The sequence below is a fragment of the Bos indicus x Bos taurus genome, chromosome X (assembly GCF_003369695.1).
Source record: "Bos indicus x Bos taurus breed Angus x Brahman F1 hybrid chromosome X, Bos_hybrid_MaternalHap_v2.0, whole genome shotgun sequence".
NCBI lineage: Eukaryota > Metazoa > Chordata > Mammalia > Artiodactyla > Bovidae > Bos > Bos indicus x Bos taurus.
Genome location: NC_040105.1, coordinates 124,776,585 through 124,801,971, shown reverse-complemented (window position 1 = coordinate 124,801,971; position 25,387 = coordinate 124,776,585). Strand labels below are relative to the sequence as shown.

At 47.0% G+C, this 25,387-nt stretch overlaps 1 protein-coding gene across 2 annotated transcripts; it reads left to right on the top strand.

Moving 5' to 3' along the window:
- The first annotated feature begins 7,855 nt into the window (after positions 1–7,855).
- ZIC3 (Zic family member 3) lies at positions 7,856–19,354 on the top strand. 2 transcript variants are annotated; one of them, XM_027534609.1, is made up of 3 exons: positions 7,856–9,463; positions 10,599–10,762; positions 18,787–19,354. In XM_027534609.1, exons 1-3 carry the CDS (start codon positions 8,410–8,412, stop codon positions 18,934–18,936), a joined length of 1,368 nt encoding a protein of 455 aa, XP_027390410.1. In that variant the 5' UTR covers positions 7,856–8,409; the 3' UTR covers positions 18,937–19,354. The 2 variants fall into 2 exon arrangements, with proteins under 2 accessions (XP_027390410.1, XP_027390409.1); XM_027534608.1 differs by lacking the exon at positions 18,787–19,354 and adding an exon at positions 11,585–13,823 and having other exon boundaries at positions 7,857–9,463.
- The last annotated feature ends 6,033 nt before the right edge of the window (positions 19,355–25,387 follow it).

Sequence of the window (25,387 nt, the reverse complement as noted above, 5' to 3'; positions counted from 1 at the left end):
CAGTAGTACACAGGGTTTCCCTCCAGGGGTTAAGGACCTGCTCTGAACTTCTCTGGTGGCCCTACAATGTGGGAGACCCGGGTTCAGTCCCTGGGTCAGGAAGATCTCCTGGAGCAGGAAATGGCAATCTACTCCAGTATTCTTGCCTGGAAAATCCCATGGACGGAGGAGCCTGGTAGGTTACAGTCCATGGGGTTACAAAGAGTTGGACATGACGAGCGACTTCACTTTTTTAGTTTTCTGAGAAGGGAGGCAGGAGCCCCTAGGGGCACAGTTTGGGAGCAGCAGCCATGGAAGGTTCTAGTCCCAGTGTCCGGCTCTCCCCTCCCCCCCCTCTACTCCCCACCCCTTCCTTAACCACCTCCCTCCTCCCTCCCCCCATTCCCTCCACCCACCTCAGCCCACCACCTTCTGAGAGCTGAGGGTTTCTCTTGGCAGGGCCAGGAGGGGGCTCATTTTAAATACAGATCACTGCACAGAGCCTCACTAAGATGGCTCCTGGCCCCGTTAAAGAGAAATGGCACCCTAACTGAACTGGGAATGTCACTCCAGCCTTTCTTGGGCTTGCTAGGGTCAGAGGTTCCTAAGCTGATTTTCCACAAATGGCGCCTGTGGAAAAGTCTAGGTGCAAGGAAGTCTTTCTTTCTCCATTCTGCTAGGCATATGATACCTGGTCAGGCCACAGCTTGGGCTTGAGACAGTTTCGGTCATCTAGGCCTGTCTAGAGGGCTTCCCTGGTAGCTCAGTTGGTAAAGAATCTTCCTGCAATGCAGGAGATCCCGGTTGGATTCCTGGGTTGGGAAGATCCCCTGGAGAAAGGGATAGGCTACCCACTCCAGTATTCTGGCCTGGAGAATTCCATGGACTATCCATGGGGTCCCAAAGAGTCGGACACAACTGAGCGATTTTCACTTTCACTTTCAGGCCCATCTAGGTCAGATGCCTGAATCATAGTATTACCAGATAAGATATAGGTCGTCCAGTTGAATTAAAATTTCTGACAAAAAATGATTAATTTTTTAGTGTAAATATCTCCCATGCAGTATTTGGGACATACTTATACTTAAAAAAAAAAAAAATCAGTTTATTTGAAATTCAGGATTAACTGAGCATCCCAGATTTCTCTGCTAGACCTAGTAGCTCTACCAGAGTGCAGTGACTACTTGTGTCTGGAGGAACTGTTGACTCTGCCAGCCTACGCCAGCTTCGAAAACTGAAGTGTAATCTACCAAAACTGAGTCTGAGAGGACAAAGGTTAAGGACAGGGAGGAACTGCAACTTTGAAGAGAAATTTCTGATAGGGCTAGAGTCTGGGAGAAACGAGGGGAGAGGCATACTTAAGAAGACAAGGTTGTGGGAGCATCCTGGAATCTTTATATTAACCTATAGTTTAAAGGAGAGGCATTCAAGGAAGTGGGGCTAAAATCCTTGCCCAAGTGTAGTGGCTGAGGACATCTGTCCATGGTAGAACTGGAAGGAGCATTTCTGAGAGAGAAAAAGGCAAGGGATGAAGTCCAGGCCCTGGCTGAGGAGGGGCAGTTGAATTGGCAAATAGTTGCCCTCTCCTCATCAGAGCCCCTGGGGCCTGGGGAACTGGCCTCGCTTCCCTCGGGCTTCCTGAAGGCAGGCAGCTCAAGGAACGGCCTTAGCCTGGACTCACATGCCTCGCTGGGTTTGACAGCTACAGTTGCCCCTCAGGGTTCAGTCATGCGGAAAGGGTCAATAAACCTATGTATCTCTAGCCAAAGAAGAAAGACAATAAAACCACCCTCAGGGTCACAGGTCACACAGTCACAGATTGAGATATTCACAACTCTTTTTTCTTTCCTCTCCTCTTGTCTCCTCTTTCTCCCTCTGGTTCATTCTCCCTTGACTCTACTTTTCGCCTTTCTCCAAAACCAACGTTATGCCTGGAAATAATTACGAGGCTGAAAAAAAAATCATGTCATGCAAAATGAAGCTTAAAAAGTAGGAGAGTGATGGTGGATAAAACCCGCCGGTTAAGAATACTTAGCTTCTTCGCTGGCAACCTCCAACCTCTAGTCTAGGGGAAAGCAAACATTTTCTGTAAAGCATCATATAGAAACAACTTTAGCTTTGCAAGCCACGCTGGGTCTCTGTAGCTTAATCTCCCCACCCTTTTCCCTCTCCTCCTCTTTTTTCTACTTCTAACCCTCTAAAGATTAAAAAAAAATAATTCTTGGCTCCTGGGGCCATACAAATACAACAGGCCAGATTTGGCTTGCAAATTGCCAGACCACATTCAAGCTAGAAGTTAGTCTAATTCACTCCTACTCTGTCTTACTTGGGGGTGGGGGGAAGAAAAGGGGGAAAGGGAGGCCCCCATCAAAGCCTTTTCCTCCTACTCCTTCACTAGAAAAGGACTAGATGAAGACTCCAAATCATGCAAAAACCACAAGCAAGTTGATTTTACCAAATGCCATTCCTGAACTATATAGAACTTCTTGGGAGTTGAATAAGCCGGGACAGCATTTTTTTAGGTGGCAGGAATTCTCACTCTCAATTTGGGCAAAAGGGAAGATAATTGAGGTAATGCAGCATCTGGCCCCCAGGGAGAAGGGGAGGAAGAAGAGGGAATGGTGGACTGGGTCTGAACTAGGGAAATGGAGCTAGGAAGGTGGGGGCCCCAACACCTAGGCACCAAGGATGAGTCAGTGCCAGAAACCATAATGTGGTCCTGAGGTACCCTTCCTGTCACCTTGGGTGCAGGACCCTGTCTCAAAGCAGGGACATGAATAAGTAAATACCCCAGGAGAGTCAAGGCTTCTCTCCACTTGTTTTGGAGCTGAAGTTATTTACCAGAACTAACGGAGCACTTAGCACCTAGAAGGAACTTGGGGCCCTGCATAAATGAGAGCTCTAGAATGTCAGGCAAGCTTTGCACCCCCAATCCATTCTTCTTTCTCTATCTCTTCAGCTCACTGGGGAAGGACTTGGAATCATAAATCAAATGCATCATTGTGTATTTCTACCCCTGCCTGGGTCTCCCTCTCCCCTTGCCTCAGTGCTTCCCACCTACAAATGGTTCTGATCCCTTTGGGGAAGGGGAAGTCTTCTTCCAGTGTGACTTGTCCTTCTGGTACCCACAGCCAGAGTGTACCTCAGATCCTGGGCAATAAAGGTACTCATTGGCTGCATGACCTGGTGGGCCAGGACCACGACTCAGACTTAGCTGTAACAGAGCACTGCCCACTGCCTAGGCTTTCACTGTATTTCCTGTATTTTCAGGGCTCTCTTCATTATCTCAAACTAGGTTCTGATATCTCTAGCTCAACTTCCTGCCTTCCTCCAAGTTCAATCCTCTTTACTTCAGCCTGTGTCTCTGAAGTTCAAATATCTATCATTTGTCTATCTATCTGCACAGACATGATTGACAAGTACAATGAATGAAAATGTCTCATTCCTGTCTGGTTTGCCTTTCATTACATTGGGCAGCGATGTGCTGTGGACCGCAGAGGACAAAGACAAAACAGATATTTAAAAAGGGTTGGTTAACAATATCTACTTGTTCATTCTACATTGAATTTTAAAGGTATTTAGGGCTTAAAACTTTTTTGTGAAATGATGAGAGGGTAGTGCAAACTCTGATGCAGCCAATAAAATCTGGACCTCAAATAAGCGGCTGCTGAAAGTGTCCACTAGTCCCGGAGCTCCCAAGATCGACAGTTTAGCTTGGCCCCTGAAGCCAATTAAGAGCTTTATCTTAGCATAAAAATAAAGAGGAGTTAAAAACTCATTCCTTTCCCAGCCTTCTTCTCCCTTCATTTTTTAAAAAAATTGCGATTTGCAGTTTTTCTTTTAAAAAGATCTGGAACTCTTTTTAAAGAGGGGGTTGGATTGATGTAAGGAAAGTGCTGTTTACCAGGGGGAAAAATGCATATAATGGTGAGTTTCAAGTACATGTTTCAACGAGAAACACTTGGTGCTTCGCTAGAAAGAGGCAGGGGCACGAAATTCAGCGTCTTGGAATAATTCCCTTCCTGGATTCAAAGATTCATTTATTGAAATAAATCAGGAAGCATTGGCAGAACGGAAATCCGCTTGCTGGGTTTAAAGGGTCTTTAAAATGTTCCGAGTGTTAGATTGCAAGTCTTTTCTAAATACAAAACAGAAGAAAAGACCGCAGTGTTTCCCTTGGACTTAAAACTGCTAGATCTCCGACTTGGGATAATTTCATGTCCGCCACAGAGACTGTGTTTTAAGAGGAAATTCTGCCCCATAGAACAACTGCTGTACATGTTTTGTTTTTTAGCAGGCTGGATTGAAGAGAAAAGTGCTGCAAAGTGGGGCTCTGGGTTCTATGGAGAAACCAGTTTATCCCTACTGCCCGTCTGGACATTCTGTTTCCCTCTTGCTTCTCCAAGATGGATCCTAAAATTCTGGCTCAAAAGCTTTGCTCGTTTGGCAATGATCAGTTTCTCTGATTTTATTTATTGCTTCAGATTTGGGCATGAAAATAAATCTTTTTCCTATTTACTGTTTGAACTCAGTGTGAGGGAAAGGATCCCATTATATTTCCTATCCATACAGACATGTGGATATTTAGACCAGACCACATACAACTGGGGGACACATAAAAGAGATTTATTGGTTAATTTACGCCGCCTAATACACATGTAAACCCCAGTAAGCCAAAGCTGCCGAGGGAGCCTCGGTTCTAGCGTAAAATAAGAACCACGACTCCTGGGTTCCAGTCGCCCTGCCCTGCCCTGCCCTGCCCTGCCCAGTGCTTCCTTTCTCCACCTGAGAAACGAAGAAACCAGAGCTCTCTTCTGTCTTACCCCAGCCTGTGTGCAGAAAAAAACTTTTCTTCGCTTGCTTTCCGCCACCACTCCGCTCCTCTCAGACTCAGCTCCCTAAAGCCCCCTGTCCCCCGAAGTTGTTCCCAGGGTTTCCTCCGAAAAGGGAGTCGAGGGGTGGGGGCTGCAGGTAATCAGAACCTTGCCTGTTATTATTGTAGTTGCCTAACAGGAGTGGTTTGCTTGGGGTGGGGGGGCGCGTTAGTTGTTTTCTTAGGCGGTAACTTGCTATATCTGGAGGTATTTCGCTTTCTATCGTGTTCCAAAGGTCAGGGTTCCCCCTTCCCCCAAAGGAAACCTCCACCCACGCCAACCGAAATAGAATTCGAAATGGCCTGCCTCTGCCCTGCAGCTCACAAAGTCCCCAGCCTCATCCTCTTGGGGGTATCTGGGGTCCCTGCGCCCTGCCGAGCAACGACACTCCCTCAAGAGTCGCACATTCGGGCTGGGCCGGGCTGTCCTAGGAAGGGCTCCACCGCCCGGGGTTCTGGCCTGGCTGAACCGCCTCAGGTCGGCCCCTTAACAAGCATCCCCCCTCCCCACTTCTCGGTTGATGATCTAATTGAATTATGCCTTTTTGTTCCAGGGACTACAGAGCACGTGCTGGAGGCAATTAATTATCAGAATGTGGTCAGATGAAGACGGACAGTGGGCACTGGGTAGGTCAGCGGCGGCAACATCCCCCGCCCTGCGCTCGGGACCCCTCCCCCAAAAGGGGCTGGCGAGGGGCCCTCGGCCGCCCTCCTTTCTCGGCTCCTCCTTGCCCCCGCAGCCCCGACCCGGACTCCCAAACGCGCGTAGGCCCCTGGTTCTCGGGGTACCTGGCGGGGCTCCCCGGAAACCCTCTCATCAGCGCTGGCCGGGCTAGGGCTTGAGAGCCACCTCTTCGCCGCCCCCGAACCCCGCTCTCCTCCGGGCTGACGCCGGAGGAGATCCAAACTTTTTCTGATCAGCTGCGCGCCCAGGGTCCGTGGGGGCTGGTGGGAAGTGAAGAGAGGTAGAAAGAAGGAAGGATATAAAGGGGGAAGGGAGGAGAAACGCGGAAGAGAAAGAAAAGCTATCCTCCCTTTTTGTAAAGCTGACTCCAGGGAATTCATTTGCATAATTTAGGCTTATTTGTTCTTCTCTGAACCTTCCCCCCCCCCCCAACCACCACCCCACCCTTCCCGCAAAGAAACCCGCTGCTGAGCGACACTGAAACCAGTCTTGGCGAGCCTATTTTCAGTAGCTGTAATAATTTAAGACAGCAGTGAACTCACCTTCCAACCTGGGGGGAGAGCTCTGATGTAGAGGGAGAATTGGGGCGAGTTTGAAGGGGAGGGGGTGACTACGGCAAGTGCGCTACCGGCAGGGTTTGCCCCCAGCAAACTGGCAAAGAAAGAAGGTGAAGTCTTGACCAGGCCTGGAGGAATGGGGGGCAGGAAGTGAAAGACTGCAGTTTATAAAGCGCTGCTTGAGGCGGTCTCTTCAAGCGTCTCTGAACTTGATCAGATGTTCTGTTTCCTACAGAGAGATGGCGGCCAGGCTGTGAGGCTGCCTCAAGGCGCAGACTTTGGGGCTCGGCTCCGTTCGGGGTATGACAATCATAGCCATCTCTCTCTCTCTCTCTTTTTTTTTTTTTTGCCATTCTCGCTCTCTTATATTCTTTGCAAATGCCCTGCTGAACAAAAAAAAAAAAAAAAAAGAGTGGATTTATAGCCCTGTCTGAACCTGGTCATTATGTCCAGAAAGACCTTGCACCAGACAGGAGAGGGGGCCCTGATCCCACACACAACCCTAGAAAGACAATATTTAAGGGTAAGAAGTTCCCTAGGTGACTAGAAGCTTCTGCAGGTAGAAGAGGGCAAAGCCCTGGCAGTTCAGAGGGAAGAGAATTCCACCTCACAAGCCCCATTCCCGCCCCCACTTTTGCATTTGAAAATGTTAAGAATTCGAAGCTGATTAGCCCAGTGGTTTGAAAACAGGCACTGATCCGGTGTGTGTGTGTGTGTGTGTGTGTGTGTGAGCGAATGTGTGTGCAGTGAGTTTGCTGTGTAGTTCATGCTGTGTGCATGTTCGGCGTGCCAGGGTAAATGTACGTTTTGCCTGTTTAGTATTTGTGCTTCGGTGTGTTTGCAGTTATACGTGCGTGTGTGTATACTGTTGGGTGTTTAATTTGTTGTGTGTCTGTTTCCCTTTTTGTGTGTAGTTTGTTGTGCGTGTTTACTGCTGTGTTGAGAGCGTGTTTAGTGTCGTGTGTGCGAGTTTACTGTGTTACATGTGATTGCTGTGTTGTGTCTGGTGTGTCATGTGGGAGGGTGGCGGGGACAGTGGCGAGGACAGTATACTATAGCCACTACTCACATACTGAGAGCCAATGGATGGCTCAGAGGGAAGTAACGGAGATGGCTCTAATTCTAACCATTTCTCCTCGTTTTCACAGACGGCGAGCTGGCCGGCCTGGGTCCAGCCTCTTGGGTCAACAGGACCCACAGCAGCCCGTGGGGAGGACGCGGCGAATGAGCCGCGAGAGTGGAACTGTTCTCGCCCCGGGATCCACGCCCGGGGGCACATTCTCGGGGTGGTGAGGCAGCGGGTTGGGGGGCCCAGGCAGGACTGGACGTGCAGCGCCCAGCCGACGGTGGGAACGATCCTGGCGAGGCAAGGAATTCATTTGGTAAAAGCGGGTAAAGCGGGCGCGAGGGGTGCTCGCCCGCTTCGGGCGAGGGGGAAGCCGGGGAGAGGCCCCGGCTCCGCCCCGCCGGTCGCCGGCTGGAGCCTGGCTCCAGTTCCCCCACGGCAGCGCCAGCCTCACGGAGCCCACTCGCGGGTTCCCGGCCGCCGCTGCCGCCGCCTCACCTGCCAGGCGCCGGGCCACGGCCCAATCAGCGGCGGTCGCTCGGCCGCGGCTGCCATGTTCCCCACTCCGCGCTGCCAATCAGTGTGGCGACTGCCAATGGGCTGCGGGGCCGGGGGTCAGGTGACCGCGGGCCAGCTGGCTCCCCATTGGCGCGCGCCGCGCGGCCTCCCGCTCGGTTTATGTGAGAGGAGTGAGTGATTGACTTTATCAGTCCAAGGACACTACTCTGGAGGCGAACAGGCTGGGACTGGCGCGGCGAGCGGCGAGGACCGAGCCTTCCTCCTGCCTCCTGCCCGCCGGCCGCGAGCCTGCTCTGCTTCTAAGCGCACCCTAGCCGGGAGGCAGGAACCTCCTGGTCCCGCGGCTCTGCGCTCTCGGGGAGAGGTGGGGTGCCCGGGACAGGATTGGCAAACTCCGCCCTCCACTTATTATTTTGCTTATTTTTCTTTGTGCGCGTCTGTTAGTTTGTTAAACCAGATCTAGTTCCAGAATCTTTTCTCCTCCCTTCTACCCCCCTCCTTCTCCCCCCTCCTCCCCCCTCCAGGTCCTTCTACTTCCCCTCCTCCCTCCTGTCCCTCTGCAGGAGACTCTCTCAGCGACGGAAAGTTGCAGTCCCTGCTTCAGCCTGAGGGATCTCCCGACCACCGTGTCCAACCGTCGCCACCCCTCTTCGACTTCGACTCTGTGGAGCTCTCCTTAAGCACCCTCGATCACATCTGCGAGGTCGCTGGTGTCGAAAAAGAACCACCCATGACGATGCTCCTGGACGGAGGCCCGCAGTTCCCAGGACTGGGAGTGGGCAGCTTCGGCGCGCCGCGCCACCACGAGATGCCCAACCGCGAGCCGGCGGGCATAGGGCTGACTCCTTTCGGGGACTCGCCCCACGCCGCCGCCGCCGCCGCCGCCGCCTTCAAGCTGAGCCCCGCGGCGGCTCACGATCTGTCTTCTGGCCAGAGCTCGGCGTTCACGCCGCAGGGTTCGGGTTACGCCAACGCCCTGGGCCATCATCACCACCACCATCACCACCATCACCACGCCGGCCAGGTGCCCAGCTACGGCGGAGCCGCCTCCGCCGCCTTCAACTCCACGCGCGACTTTCTGTTCCGCCAGCGCGGCTCCGGGCTCGGCGAGGCGGCCTCGGGTGGCGGGCAGCACGGGCTCTTCGCCGGCTCGGCGAGTAGCCTGCACGCTCCGGCTGGCATCTCTGAGCCCCCTGGCTACCTGCTCTTCCCCGGGCTGCACGACCAAGGCGCTGGGCACCCGTCGCCCACCGGGCACGTGGACAACAACCAGGTCCACCTGGGGCTGCGCGGGGAGCTGTTCGGCCGCGCTGACCCGTACCGCCCGGTGGCCAGCCCGCGCACGGACCCCTACACGGCCGGCGCGCAGTTCCCGAACTACAGCCCCATGAACATGAACATGGGCGTGAACGTGGCGGCCCACCACGGGCCCGGCGCCTTCTTCCGTTACATGCGACAGCCCATCAAGCAGGAGCTGTCGTGCAAGTGGATCGACGAGGCTCAGCTGAGCCGGCCCAAGAAGAGCTGTGACCGGACCTTCAGCACCATGCACGAGCTGGTGACACATGTCACCATGGAGCATGTGGGGGGCCCGGAGCAGAACAACCACGTCTGCTATTGGGAGGAGTGCCCCCGCGAGGGCAAGTCTTTCAAGGCGAAGTACAAACTGGTCAATCACATTCGGGTGCACACGGGCGAGAAGCCCTTCCCGTGCCCCTTCCCGGGCTGCGGGAAGATCTTCGCTCGCTCCGAGAACCTCAAGATCCACAAGAGGACCCACACAGGTAAGGAGGAGGGCGGGCGGGCGCGGGGTTCGCCGCGGCCGCGCGCCGCGAAGCCGACATGCACCGCGAGGAAGCGAGGGGTGGCGGCCGTAGAGAGAGGCGGCGCCCCGCCGGGGTGGTTGGAAGAAGTAGCGCTGTCAATGTCCCTCCACCTCTCGTCCTCCCCGCCCCGCGGAGCTTTTGCCCAGTTCTAACTTCCCGGGCGGACGGCTGTGCGGTCTCAGGAACTAATTGGAACCTTCTCGCGCCCAGGAACCCACTGGCGCCGCCTCTTTTTGTCTCTTTCTGGGTTACTCTGGAGGGACTCCGAACGTGTGCAGAGAAATTGTTCACAAGCGACTTAGCTCTCGGCACCCAGTCGGGGGAGGCAACCATAGAAATGCTAATGAAAACTAACTTTCGGTTACTTCCGCTCTTTTTTACCCTTGATTGGCACATCTCCTAATTAAATGACTGGTACTTTTGTCAAACTATTTTTATTTGGAGTTCCAGGTTCAATTCAGTCCTCCGGGAGGAACGCTAACGTAGAAAAGGCACCCCAGTTTCGTGGCTTGTTCAGAGCATCTTGTAAAACTGTCCGGAGCCCCCTGGATTTATATAGTTTTCTCTTTTCGAACGTTAAGTACGACGACCTCAGCTTTTTAATGCTGGGCTTAGCAAAACCGATGCATTTGAAAGAGGCAAATTAAAAGGTACAAAGGAGGAACTAAAAGGGATTGTCCCGTCCTCGGTCCATTGTCCCTCCCGGGCTTGGCTGCCACGCCGAGATACCGGCGGAACGCGGCAGCGCTCGGAGGCCCCGGGCCGGGTGGGGGGCGGGGGGAGTACCGCAACTCGGGGGAAACTTTGGAGGAGCCAGGGGCTCGCCCTCCGGCCCGAGAACAAAGGGACGGGCAGGTTCTGGGCCGGCCCTGCCTCACCCCCGCCCCCGACCACTGCTCCCCACCCTAGCAGGCTCAACCCGCGATCTCCATTTTTCTCCAGGGAAAAGAGATGCCACGGCAGCCCCCAGTCGGCGCTCCCTCTCCGGGCAGACCGCCGGAGAGCTCTGTCTCCCGCTGCTCGGCCGGAGGACGCTCCTGGCCCTGACTCTATCCCCCCACCCCCACCCCCTTTGCGTTTCTGCCTTTTGCAGGTGAGAAACCTTTTAAATGTGAATTTGAAGGCTGTGACAGACGCTTTGCCAACAGCAGCGACCGCAAGAAGCACATGCATGTGCACACCTCGGACAAGCCCTATATCTGCAAAGTGTGCGACAAGTCCTACACGCACCCGAGCTCCCTGCGCAAGCACATGAAGGTAATTACCTCTTTATTAGCGGTCGGCGGTTTATAAACACTCTGCCCGACACCGGGCTGCGGAACGGAAGCGCCCGCGCTGCCAACCCTGTATCTTCCACGTTAAATCCGATTTGCTCCAGCGTTGACACCTTGAACCCATTTGAGGGACCGGGAGGGGGGACGGGGAGGGGGAGCGCAGTAGGGAGGAGGAGGAGCGGAGGGAAAGATCAGTTGTTTCCTGGGAAGCTCTAACCGAGCTCGCCGGGACTGGATGTCGCAGTGGCCGCCTCTCCCCGGCTCAACCCGCGATGAGAACCGAGAGTGCCCGCGCCGAATCCGGGGGGCGGGGGGCTGGGGGCTCCGTTCTTCTTCGGCTTCGGGTAAAACAATAGGGCCGAGGAGCGCGGGGGGATTCCCACGCAATTGTCGGAGCCCTCGCAGCGCCCAGGGCGCCCGTGCCACCTTTCTCTGTACCTGCTTTCGCAAGCCAGAGCGGTCTTGGCCAGACTTGGGCCCGGAGTATTTTATAGGGCCCCAAAGACTGTGCTTACCCCGCTCTAGCCGCGGAGAAAGCATTTCTGAAGGGGCATGAATAAACTAGAGTACTTTATTCCTTTTCCACAATGGCCAATCTTAGGACTCAAACTGGTTTTTTGACGAATGTCTTGGGGTTTTCTTATACATCGGTAATGTGGAAATTAAAAAACAAAACCCCCAAATCAGCAGCATTTTGTCTTTTAAGTGGGTCACTGGGCGGTCTTGCTCTTACAGTGCTCTTGTTTTTGCTTGCACAATGCCAGTTGGAATTATATTCATTATAATATATACATGTTAATTTTAGGTTCATGAATCTCAAGGGTCAGATTCCTCCCCTGCTGCCAGTTCAGGCTATGAATCTTCCACTCCACCCGCTATAGCTTCTGCAAACAGTAAAGATACCACTAAAACCCCTTCTGCAGTTCAAACTAGCACCAGCCACAACCCTGGACTTCCTCCCAATTTTAACGAATGGTACGTCTGAGGACAAACACAAACCCTGTTTAACCATAGAATGGACCAAATGCATTTTAAAAAGAAAACTGAGACCAATCAGATGGAAATGGAGTTGTAAGGCAAGAGGCCATATATAGGGCTACATCTGGTTAATTGCAATTGTCCAGGAAGGTTTTTGGGCAAGATCCAAAAGTAGCCATGCCCTTTTCTCAGGATTAGAAAATATGTTTTGGCATTTGAAGGATTAAAAAAAGATCTTCTCACTGCTTTTTCCTCCCCTTTATCTTGCTCTCTGCTCACCCCATCCCTAAATGCCTTCAGTTCATTTTAACTCTTGTCCTGTTTCTTGAGAGGAAGTTATGGAAGTCTTATTGGTGGTGATGCTAAAACTGATGGAAAAATCTTCGCCTTAGTGGTGATTGTTTAAACTCTCACAGTCTTAAACCGTGCCAAAGTCCTGTTATGTCTTGAACTTTTCCTCAAAGCATTACACTTGTGAATGTATTTTTGTCTAATGGGGTTAAAACTGTTGTTCAGTATTTTTTCAGGCTGAGGATGTGATGTTACTCTACACAAATTGTGACGTTTAGTATACAATTGCCTTTTGTAATAACTTTCTTTTTTGTAAATACATATCCATTGATGCCATATTTATCGTTTGTAATTTAATTATTGCTACAAATGCCGGGAACTGAACAATATTTATGGATAAATGTTTTCTAACAAATTCTGTACAGCTTTTGATTATAACCGCTTTAGCATTAAAATTTATTGTTTTGAAAGAAGAACACAATTTACAGTTTTTGAACCACTGACTCCTTTCTCTTGTTTTGTAACAGCCTCCTTCTTCAAAGAGGAGACGTGAGCAAATGAAATCTTGTTTGTTGGTATTTATAACTCACTCAGATCCCTTTTTTAATTGTTAAATTATTTTTCTATTGCAGTATAGATTCTTTACAGTGTCAGTTTCCATCTGGGAAGACCCTCCTTTCTTTAGCTCAGATGGTTGTTTAACTGCGAGTTTAAATGTGTTTGTCCTGGATTTTCTGCATGCAAATCAAATATTACTGATCAATTCAGTTAGTGGCCATGACATCTCAATCTTGTACTTCAAAGACTGAGAAGCTGGATTTAATCATCCCTGCCCTACATATATAAACCTAAGGTAACCTAATGAGTTTTATGTCCCTTAGTTTTTTATTATCTTACATAAAAATGAACATTGCGACAGGATGCATGTCTGTCTGTTCTATCAAGAGATCACCCATATACCTATATATGTTTGTATCTATGACTTATCTAATCTGCCTATCAAATCTATCTAGCTATCTATATATTTTCAAAAGTAAGCATATGTCTGAAACAGTGATGACGAGTAAGGCCAGTCGAGGCATGCTTACTTATGATTAAAGTGCTTCTTAAAAGAACCATAGACCATTTACAATTTTGGAAGGCACAGGTTGGTTTGTTTTGCTGTATATAGTTCAATTCGTAATTATCACAATTATTCATAACATTTTTATAGCGGTGTAATAACTGCAGCTGTTCTGAAATATTATGGAAAGAAAAAACATTTGCAAAATATGTATTTTTAAAAGTTCATGGTTTGTAGGCAAAGATGTTAAGAGCATTGTTTCCATTAAAATCAATAACAATGAAAAATGGTTGTTTGCTTTGTGATAAAATATTAACAATCCGTTTAATCTTAAGTGAAGCAACTCATTTGGACAGACCGTTTTTTTACAGTTGTTATATGAAAAAGAAACATTACTATTTGGGGGGGTGGAGTGGGTAGAGTATTGAGGGTTTTTTTTTTTTTACTAATTTAGGGTGCTGTTTAATATTGAGAGCCCAATCTGCATGAATAACCAACTTGCAAATCAGCAAATAGAATGGTGGAGATAAGGAATTGTAAAGAATTTAGAAATGTAATGAATAGGCTTAAGTATCTCCTTCTCTTGAAGGGGCAGTACTCTAGGATTTGTGGTGGCAGTCAGTTTGGTATTATTCATAATCATTTTGAATTCTAGAATTTTGTTTATTGTTCTTTTTGAAGAAATAAAGTCTTGGCACAACTATTTATAACATTTTTGTATTTGGTGCCTGATTTTTTTCCCATGTTCAAATAAATCAACCTTAAATTGAAATGCTCAGAGAAGTTCTGATGATTAAAAGAAACTTTGATTCCTTGGATACAGTTGAAACAGTCTGTTTTAAGTTATCTACTGATCTTTGTCAACAGACAATTAGTTATTGACAGTTTCTAATTGCAAATTGCTTTGGATGTGATTTCTTGTTTGTGGAGAATGGTTTTTTGGGGGGTTTTTTTTGCACTTTCCTCCACCAGTAGACAAGGCAAAGGCCTGAATGCCATGAACGGATTGGGATGCCTTCACAAGTGTGAGCAGGTAACCTGGTCAGTCTACTGCTCCTACCCCCAGACATTCTAGTCTTGACCTTGACATTGAGGGTGCTGGACCAAATTCCTATTTCAGGAGTTTTCCTTCACTTCAAACCAGAAAGCATTTTAAATGCTCAGCAAGTTTTCAGAAAGTGTGTACTCATAAGATTGGCTTTACATGTGTTCCAACTGAAGTCTAAATGATGTTTTTCTTCTGAAATGTGCATTTAACTTCCACAGTTTACTGTTTTCTCTATGAATTTTCTCTCCACCCCCAACTTCACCTAACCTTAAATGACAGTAGAGTGATGGGTTGGATGCAAGATTATTTCAAAAACTTGCTTCTCCCACCCCCCATTAAATACATTAAACAGACATCTCCTTAGGAGACATTAAGTTTGATCTTTTTTGCTAGGCTTGAAATTATTCTGCCATGAAAATTTACAGTAGAGCATTGTGTCCTAAGAGGGGAAGATGTGAATTAACAATGATGATAACCAATATTAAGATGTGAAAGTTTTGCCCCTTACATGATATCCTTTAATACGGATGTAGCATCGTTATTTCTGTCTATCCCTCTGCCCTTGTCATTTGTTGCAAAGAAAACTTTATTTTAGTAGAAAACTTTTCACAGATTTTCTTTCTATAATCTGACTCTGGGAGTACATATTCTTCAATTTTCAGTAAGTCTCTTAAAGAATAAGCACCCCCTCCCCCGCCGCCCAACAACAACAAAAACCTTTGCAACCCTAAAGATAGATAAGCTGGAAAACATGAATGTCAGCTGGATTCTTAGTAAGAGAACGGTTATTTTACTTCTTGTACCTGGTAAGACCTTTGTTAAAAGTCCATTATCTTTTCCAAAATGGGTGGTTTAGTTTAACATTTCCACGAAGGTGTCTATTTTCATGCAGACAGAAGTCTGGACTTCATCCAGTTTGGAAGGTTAAAGATCAGGGTCCAGGCTAAGCAGGGTTGTGGGTCCTAACTACCGCGGAGGTTGAAGAACTAACAGGAACGCCTCTGCTCACAAAGCCTCCTAGGAAAGTTGTGTTCAGGACTTCCTCGCCCCTCCCACCCCCCTCGCCGCCCGCTGTCTCTTCGCCCCTGGCTCCTTCTCCCCTTATAAAACCCCCCAAACAAACGAAAAAAGCCTAAGGGCCTTGGCCCTTAAGCTTCTGAAAGAGTCGCTACCGGTCTGCCCATCCCCTGAACCGCGCGGGATCTCAGCCCCGCAGCCGGGCTGGTTTTCTTTCGGGCGGTCTTCCCCCACGAGACCTAAAGTCTAGTCGGGCTCGGCCCCGGGACGAGGCGTCGCGGAAGTCAGGGCTCCCGCTCGGGGTCCTCAGGCCCCTGGTGGGGGATCCCGGGGTCCCTATGCACACACCAAGTTCTTGCAAGGCCCGGTCGAAGCTGGGGCCGGGGGGGAGGGGGACCTCATTTCCTAGAGTCAATTCTCTTGCGGTCTCGGCCCGCTGACCCTTTGACCTCCACCTACAGGGCCCTTGGCGGCCGTAAGCCGGCGGTCGCCCGGGCTCCGAGGACGCTTCGCGCCCCATCGCCTCCCGGCCTCATTAGGCCGGCGGGTCTGTAAAGCAGGAATCAGCCGCTGCCTAATCCGGACCTGGGGTCAATATGAGCCCAAACAATGGTGAGCTCCGAAGGCCACAGCGCAGCGCTGGCCGCAAACTTTGTGTTCCATTCATTTTCTGAAAGCGGCGGGGTGGGGGAGGGAGGGGAGGTACTCGCACGCCCGAAGGCCGATCCCAGCGCCCGGGGCTTTTCAGCGAGAGTCCCCGCTCTCCGGCCCTCCCGGTCTCATCGCCGCGCCAGGGTTTTGGAAGGGCCGGCAGGGCGCTGGGCCCGGTTCGCGGCCCGCGCGAGGGCCCAAGGGCTGGCCTAGAGGCGGCCGCCCCCGCACTAAGAACAAGACTTTGAAGTGGGTTTTTAGCGTGCACGTGTGAGAGCCGCGCCGGGGCCGGAGCGGGGGCCCGCTGGGTGGAAAGGGGAGGCTCCGGCCCGGACCGGCCCCTCCTCCCCCGCGCCCCGTCGCTCCGGCCTTTTCAAGCCGCGGCCGGGACCCCGCCGGCCGCCAGCGCCCAGAGCCCGCGCTGTGCGCAGGCGCAGAACCCGCAGCCGTCGAGTCAGATTTCGCTGCGAGGGGGCGGCGGGGGAGAGTTGAAAGCGGCTCGGCGGCGCCGCGGCCTCGGCCGGGCCGGGAAGGGGGGCGGAGGGCCGGACGGAGCGGGGGGGCTGGTTTGGGGGCGGCTCTCGGGTCGGAAACATGGCGGCCGGATGCGAACCCCCGCGGAGCGCAGCAAAGCGCTGACGGCGGGCTGCCGAACTGTTGTGTGGTTTCAACTCCCTTTTATTCCTCGGCTCGGAGCGCCTCGCGGGAGAATGTAGGTCGTGGCGGCCGAGCGCAAAATTGTTAAAAAAAAAAAAAAAAAAAAACGGAAGCGGAGAAGTTCTTCCAGGGCATCCTGGGCGTGGGAAGTTGGCGAGCCTTCTGGGGGCTGGGGTTCCCGGGAGGGAAGGGGGGTAGGCTTGGACCTGAAATCTACCCGAAGCCTCCCCACCCTCCGGGCCCGACTGAAAGCGTTTCTCCTCTGACCCCCTCGGGGTGGGGGATGCCGTTTTGAGCTTCGTGCCCAAGTCGGGATCCTCCTGCACCTTCGAGTCGCGAAAAATGCCAAGGAGTGGACACTGTTCTCTTCCAGGACAATGGCGGGGCGCGTGAGCGGAGCACGGAGGCACCGTTTCCAAACCGGGTGCCCTGGATTAGCCGCACGGATATGTCATTGCGAGTTCGAACCCTACACGTTGCTCAGGCCCCGTTTTCTGCATATCTCATTTAAACGCGGGCCTATGAAAAATAGCACTGTGTGCGCTTTTGTGTGTGCTGTTAACAGCTGGTCGTCTTACGAAAAAAGGGGCTGGAGGGAAGGCCATGATTCCGAAAACTTTCATTCAGCTTTAGCTTAAACCGCCTTAATGCTGGCGTGTGAAAGAACCCCTGGTAGTTCTGGGATCTCGAGTCCGTGTTTTCTCTGCAGGGAAAATGGAGCAGATGTCTTTCGTGAGGGGGAAAAAATGTGGGCTTTTAAAAATGTAGTTTTTGACCCCCGTCTCCTCTAGGAAAATAAGCGGCACGCGTTCTTTCAGGTTGCGTCTTCGTGGAGGCCAACAGCTAAACGAAAAGACAGCCTTCTGGGCTGCCCACTGGCGAGGATTTGGGCTCCTGAAGGTGTGGGCCAGCTCCCGTGGGCCACCTTGAGAAGGGCCCCAGGTGGGTGGGCAGGTCATTAGCAAAGCTGGCCCAGATCTGGGGGGAAATCTGCAAAACAGTGCCTTTATCTGCAGAGAACAATTGATGGGGTTGTCTTTCCTCCTTTTCAGTGCACAAAGAAGACGGCTTTGGAGCAAGAATTTGGAATATGCATTTAAGTTGTCGTGCTTTGCATTGGAAACCCCTGGGCAATTAAAATAAGCCTGCCTTGTAGTATTTTCTGTCCTTTTCTTATGTGTGGTTCGTGCAAGTCAAAGGGGATGGAGACCCTTCTACAGTTTGGAAACTTGTTTTGAAATAGCCACCAAACAGATTTTTACCCCTTTGGGTGAAGTTTGCTTCCAGGGTTCAGCCTCTTCACCCCACCCCCTGACTGGAGTAGAGTATTGACATGTTTGAGAGAGCAAAGGAGGTAGATGGTGCTTGCTGTATACTTTATTTTTCCATGCTGTAGTTTGAACCCTGAGATATGAGCTTTTTCCTGGCTAAATCTCTTGGTACCAAAAGTGTGGAAAGTGAAAAGTTCATTAACTTGAAAAATCTTTAGCCAATGGATAGGCAGTTTGTCTCTCTGAGAACTGCAGTGCCCAGAACGTCTCTAAGATTGACTTTGGAATCAAGCTAAAGAAGCACTGGTGAACTATCTCCCCTGGATACCTGCGGTGTTCTTTGGGTCATTTGATATGGTAAAACTGTGGTTGATTTTCATAAGAGTTACATGAATGGAATTTCTTCTAAACTGGACGAATGACAAATTGGTAGAACTCTTATATTTGTTTGAATGATAACTCCAAAGGGCACTGCTTTTCCCTCTGAGGTTTGGTTTCTACCATCACTATTGAAATTTACAGCTTGAAAAACACTAAGTTCGCAGGAAGCCATTAAAGGGGGGAATGTTCAGAGGACTTAGACTAATAATAACACAGGAGCAAAACGTCTTTGAATAAGATTCTTGTTGCCAAAAATCTGTTGAAACTAAAGAAAACATTTATTTAAAAATCATCTAATAGAGCAAACAATTTTGTATATTTTTAATGTGATGACAGTCCAACCTGTTTACTGATGTGATGAATAGAGAAATGTGAGCCCTGTAGTAAGTGGGAGAATAGCCTTCACCAAATGGCAAGTTTCTAATGTTTGTTCTCTGATAGAGTGTGTATGTTGTCTAATGTGTTTTATTAAAACACAACCTATGTAAAGACCATTTGAGCGTAAGGTGTTAAAAATAGAAGATTCCATTGTGTTTTATTATACACTAGCATTTAAAACAACATATCCAGTAACGTTTTATGATATTTTTCTAACAGTAAATGTAGCTTGTTTTGACCTATCTGCAGTTCACTTTTTGTTTTTTTGCCAGTGTTGTCCTGCTTGGTATCCGGGACAGTCTCTAATTCCTGATGAAGAACTTGATACTGACGTTGGTATGCAGCAGCCAGCCCTCCATAACACTACCTATCCTAAATGCAGGGTTAATGCCGAACCTACTGTGCAAGAAATGATTTACTGATGAGGTTTCAAAGAAAACCACATCAATTTGGATGTCTGTTACCTTGAAGTGATCATTTTAAGAGTAGTAGCTTCTTCCCTAGGTATAAAAAGACTATTTTCTTCTTTGGTGTATTTCATTCTGTGTTGAGCAATCATTTGTGAAATGAAAAAGCAAAAAAGCACCCCCCACCCCCCACCCCGCCACACACACACCTCCAGCCAATTTAGGATCATAAACGCGAAGATGGAGGTGAAGACTAGCCTAATTCAGTGTGTGTTATCTCATGCATTGTGTTGACCTTGTTGAAAATCTCTTTCAAATATCTGCATTCCACATGTAGAACTAAAGTGTTTAAAACTAGAAATATGAATGCTTGTTTTGTTAATTTCTTGTTTGTGTTCAAAAAGCAACATCCAGGATCTCTACAATCGACTTAAATAAAACCATTTAAATTATTTTTTGTGATTATTGTTTTATTTCAGTGACAACCATAGCCCCTAACTAAATCCTCAGTGATCAAATAACCTTGATTAACTTGTTGAATTGGGACAATTTATATTCTATTCACATCTTTCATGATACAGCTTGGCTTTCACTGAGCAATAAACTTGGGAAAAAGACCCAACCCGCTGAACAAACCCCAGCCGTTTTGAGCTCACAGTGTTTTCCCAGAGGAACTCAGGGCCAGGTGCTGGGGAGGTCCTGGGGACCTCCAGGGGAGGGGAGGAATTCAGAGTCAAGGATTGATTGGGATGATTAGAAGGAAGGACTGGAGATAGGAGTTTGGAGAAAAAAAGAGCATTTGAACACCACTACCTGGATGAGAGAGGAAAAGACAAAGCTGAAAATAACCTTAAAGGAGAAAGGAGGGCCTCTGGAAAGGGGGCGTTGCAGCATTGCACATTATATGGATATAATTCAGAAGCTCCAAAGTGGTTCTTGGGGCAGACAACTTGGCAACCATTGATTAGAACACTTACAGAATCATGGGATTTAGGTGTTATTAAAACACAAGTTGTTGTTAATTAACTGTAGTGTTAGAGAAGATGAAGACACTTCAGAGAAATTCTTCAAACTCCAGATACTTGATTTCTCATTTAAAATTTAACATCTGTAATCTAATGTGATCTCTGAGTGGCCATCATTCTATTTATTTGACGTGATTATGCCATGGTGAGGTATTATAAAATTGCAGCCTGATAGAGTATATTGCTATTGGTTCTTTAGATCCAATTTTATTAAAATTTCTGCTAAGTAGACTGATGATACTGGAATTTTTTAAGTAAAGGGGAAAATTGCTCCTCTCCCTCTGATTTTTGTTGTTCATTTACATCAAGAGTAGGCGTACCGTCCAGTCAGGAAAGACTGTGATTCTTTGCTCCCTAGAACTTGACATTCTTATATCCCCCTAGAAAGATGTTAGTAGGAATTTTTGTTTTGTTTTTGTTTTTAAGAACAAGAACTGTGTTCTTTCAGACAGGCAGTGGAGTGTTATAATGGGATTATTAAGAAAGGCCTTGGAAAGGTAAACTACCAAGTTGTGCATGAGCCAACTGCGCTGTGATAATAATACCTCCTAGGGTTATTCTAAGGATTAAGCAAGAAAATGTCCATAAAGAGCCTGGCACAGAGTAGGGCCTGGACAAATGTTAATTTGCTTCTTTTCCTCTTGCAGGTAGCTATTGTTTCATTGCTTTGGGGTGGTTTCGTACTTGTAATATTATGGAATATTTTACTAAAAACATAGTGATTTGCACTGGGGTGCAAATTAATGCAGTTTCAGAAAATAAATGGAGACTTAGGGCATCTAAGAAATACTGCATTTCATAAGCATAATCACTAGATCAGGCATGTGAGTTTATGAACATAGCTATGAATATTTAAACACATAAAATTAAAATGTTATTAAATGCCTGTTGTTCATTATCTTCCAATGAATACACTTAACTCTTAGATTAAAAGTAAGTTGTGTACTTAAAAAATTTGTACACATAGTAATTTAATGGTTTAATTTGACAAAATTTTTTACTTTAGTCAACAGCTTCTTACTATATTTAAATGACAATTTTACAATGTGAAAATTGGCATTCACATTTAAGGAAAAGATTAAATCTTATGATGCCTTAAATTATTCAGTTTCCCTCTACTAAATTTATGTTAGTATTATGCAGGTGTGACTATAGAGTAATGAGGCTGCCTTTCTTGTGGGGCTTGGAAGCTTGCTCTGAAGGCAATTCCCAGAGAGGAGCCCCCAAAATGTTTTGACCAATGTCAGGATCCTTAGAATGAGTTTATGGACTTCCTAGGTGATGGCCTCACTTCAGATACAAAGTGAACACCAGCCACCAGGCATTACAGCCATACTTTTGTTTTTTATTATGCTTTTAAAGGATACCCTGATTATTTTATGTTAATAAAATTGAGGCTTAAATGAAAATGTAGAAAGTCTCTATTACAGCACTATGAAATGTATTTTTCACAGCCATATGTCTACTTACGCAGTAAAACAAGACAGAAATACCTACACACGAAGCTCTTCCCAGAGGAACTGACGGGCGAGTATTTCTTTCCTTCCCAAGGATTTTGGGGGCTTGGAGCTTCCCAGAGAGTCTGTACTGCTGCATGATAATGGCTTTTGTAGAGAGGCTTGGGGGATGTTTCATTATTCCTTTCTTCACTGGTTTAACACCTTTGTCTAGCTTTCTTCCTGACCCCGCCCTATGAGAAGCGCAGGTCCAAGGTGGTGGTAAACTTATTTTGAGTATTGGTTTGTTGTCACCGAGTAAGAACAAGGTTATATTAAAGAAGCAACTTGAAAACTGATGTCTAGTGCAATGCTGTGGTGCCTCCCCTGGACGGACCCTTCTATAGGTGTGATCACTCTCGAGTCCAAAAATCCAGTCAGCCCAGCCTTTTCCTATAGAGCAGGCAAGGGGGGTGGGGGGTGGGGCAGGAGAACACCCTCTTAGGTTTTTCTTAGAGAAGAATTCAAGTGCTTACTCCTTTTTTTTTTTTTTTTTGTACTTTGGGTTAAAAGCCCTTTTAAAATACATTGGGTCATCAGAAACCTCACTAAAGAAATGAGAAAAATGTTATTGCTAAAGATTTCCTCTGTAAATGTCCCAGAGTCGATAATAGAGCCTATTTGTAGTACAGATAAATAAATGCATTTTAACATCTTGATATAAATCCAGTGCATGGAAATTGTTTACAAATGATTCACTAATGTTACCCAGCCAGAACTTACACGGAAAAGCTACACTCATATTCTATTTTTGCAGCTAATCATCCACAGAATGTGTAATTGGTTAGGCCAGCTGATAAGATTTCTTTAGAGATTTCACTACTCTTTACAAAAATATTTAGTCAGGGTATCCACTGAGATGTGACGTCTTATTGGTTGTGGTGATAACCCAATACAGAAGGTGTTCTGTTAACTTCTGACCATTGACATATTAAATGAAGATGTTCAGTTGAGCAACATCAGTGATTTCAATTGATTCATCAGTCGCCAGTATCTAGCAGCCATCATGTTTCACTTTGCTAACAAGCTGATACCCCACATCTGATGCCAACAACTCTGGTCTTTCAAACAAATGACATGTTTGATAAAGAAATCTTTTCAAAATCATTATGCACTTCAGCATTTGTCTTTTCTTCCAGCACAGCATCTGTGCATCTGTTCCATCAGGCGTCTATTCCTTGATCATTTCTGAGCCTTCCATGATTTTTGAACCTGATTTGTGGGTATATCAAGGATATGAAATGAAGCTGCTTCTTCCATTGAATGTGCCAGTGAAACACAACGTTTATGTTCAAGGCACTAGATTTAATCTTGTGAATGAGATGGCAGGGAAGCGTTTTCATAGGACTTTCTGATAAGACATCCTTATGAAAGAAATTGAGTGGGGGAGGGGAAAGAAGCCCTACTTCAGGAAAAACATTAAGGACATCTTCGTTGTTGTTGTTGCTGTCTTTGCTATGGGTACTTGAAACTTCATACCATTATTACAGCACTGCAAAGCTTCAGAGTTTTAAGGCATTTCTCTGAACTGGTGAAATGAAAATTCACCTAGTCCAGCTGGCTCAAAACAGATGCAATTCATTCTTTAGCGAGGCCTGTTTAACTGCATAATTTGCTTATATGCATAAAACTGAGGAAGTCTTAATCTCTAGTTTGCATGTGTCTGGACTGCATGCATCTGGCTCCATTAGATTGCCTGTAATTGCATATTGACTAATTGCATAATACAGCTATTTGAACACTGAATTTAAACCCAAATGCTTCTATTAGCACTGTAATCACTTTGGATAAGTGAATAGTTGGAATATGGTACTTGAAAATCAGAACGCAGGACAATAACCGCTTCCCTACTTGAAGAAAAATCTAAAAACAACTTTGAATTTATAAATTAACCAGTAATGCTTTCTCTTGGGCAAATGCTAAATCAGAAAATGAATCAGTAATTGATAAATGCAGAACCTTCATACATAATATTTTATCAAATCTTCTACATTTGCTTCCTTTAAGGGTTTTAAATTGAACATCCACATGCAATATAAATATGTTAATTAAAATTAAATCATTTTGAAAAGGTAATTGTGCATTTGTTTTCAATTTGCATTCATTTCTTTAAATGTATGGCCCGGGGCATTTTTTGTTGGGGTGGGAGAGGATGGAGTCTGTAGCCTGCGCTAATTGAAACTTATTTGGTGCATATGTGTTGTTTAATAAAGGAATCGTGGCTTGTGCGTGCACACGTATAGCATTCATTTAGATTAAAAGTGTGTGTTATGATTGTCGGGTGTTCAAAGCTGAAGTTCCTGGAAGAATCAGGAGAGAGCATCTTTAGCTAAAATAGGTTATAAAGCCTATTTTTTAAATGTAAAATTCATGTTTATTTTTTAATAGAGAATACACGTACGTGATGAGAAATTCAGAAGTGTACACAGTGACAATAATGTTCTTTGCCCATCAACAATTCGCAGTCCCCCTGTTTCCCTTTCAAGAGACAGTCATTGTTTCTTATACTTCAAGCTTTGAAGAATATTCTCAGGCAAGACTTTCGCTACCTTCCTCCTTACATTTTAAGCATTTTAAAACTCAGAGAGTGGCTACATCTAATCAAAGCCAAAACTTTGTCACTTCAGAAAACATTCAGTGTTAGTTGGGAAGTTATTGTGTATTTTACCTGGTTGATTCATTAAATCAACTGGATGTTCTGGCATTGTACAGGGACAACGGTGTTTATATGGACAAAGTGACGTGGGGCGTCAGGAAATCGTATAGAGAGCTGGGTGTTGAAGAAACTGCATTTTGCACCTACTTTGTGCCCAGCTTACACCGCGTCCAACCAATAAATGAATGTTGACTAAATGGATGAATAATTCAAAGTTTGTTTGCATGGAGTATATGATGTAACTTAATTGACACTTTAGTTTTGCTTACTTAGGTATTTCCACAGAATTGAGGGTCATGGGGCTGCCTGCTATATGGCCTGCAGATCCCCTGTATCAAAATTCCTTGGACCCTGCTCTGATAAACAAAATCAAAGTTCTCCAAGTCAGGGCCTAGGGATATGACTTTAAAACAAGTGGTTTCAGGGACTTGCCTGGTGGTCAGGTGATTAGGACTCTGCACTTTCACTGACAGGGCTGCTGGTTCAATCCCTGGTCAGGGAACTAAGATCCTACAAGCTGTAGGATGTGGCCAAAAAATTTTTTTTAAATAAAACAAGTGTTCACTGTAGCTGAATATGATATGTATGAAAGTGTGAGAAGCATTGTTTTCCAGAGAATGGTAAAAAAGCAAAACTATTGAAACTCTTTCCTACCAATTTATCTACTTGTTCTCTAGTGGTCTTTTACGATTCAGTATATCAGAATGGCCTGCTTAATTAATAAACTGCAAAATTATTTTTGTCTAAGGCAACAAATTATTCTCAGCGTGGACAATTGTCTCGATTCTCTCTATTTCATTTTGCCAACGTAGAATTGCCAACCATTCAGAGACACATAGATGTAGATCTGAGGACAAATTGGTATTTGCAAGCAGGGGGTAGATTCCTCAGCGTGTGTTTGTTTGATTTAATATTTAACTTAAATGCAAAACCCAAGCCTTTTTGTATTTCTGATCATTTCCCATTCATTATGCCAAAAGTCCTCCTCCAGGTTTCTGCAGCTTTCTGTGTCAATGATCATGACATATTAAAAATGGTAACATTATAAATACTGTGCTGTCTTAAGAATTTAGCACTTCCTGAATCGGAAAATAATGCCCTTGCTTTTTTCTGTAATGAGTAAGAACAATAATTCTTTCACCTTCCCTATGCTTCTGTTAGACATTACAACAGCTTTAGCTGGAAGGAAAAACCAAATCTAAAGTTAACTTTTACCATTATGGGCGCTAATAAAGGATTTTTCTGTTGTATTAAAGAAAATACCCACTTGAATGTGGCAAGTCGAGATA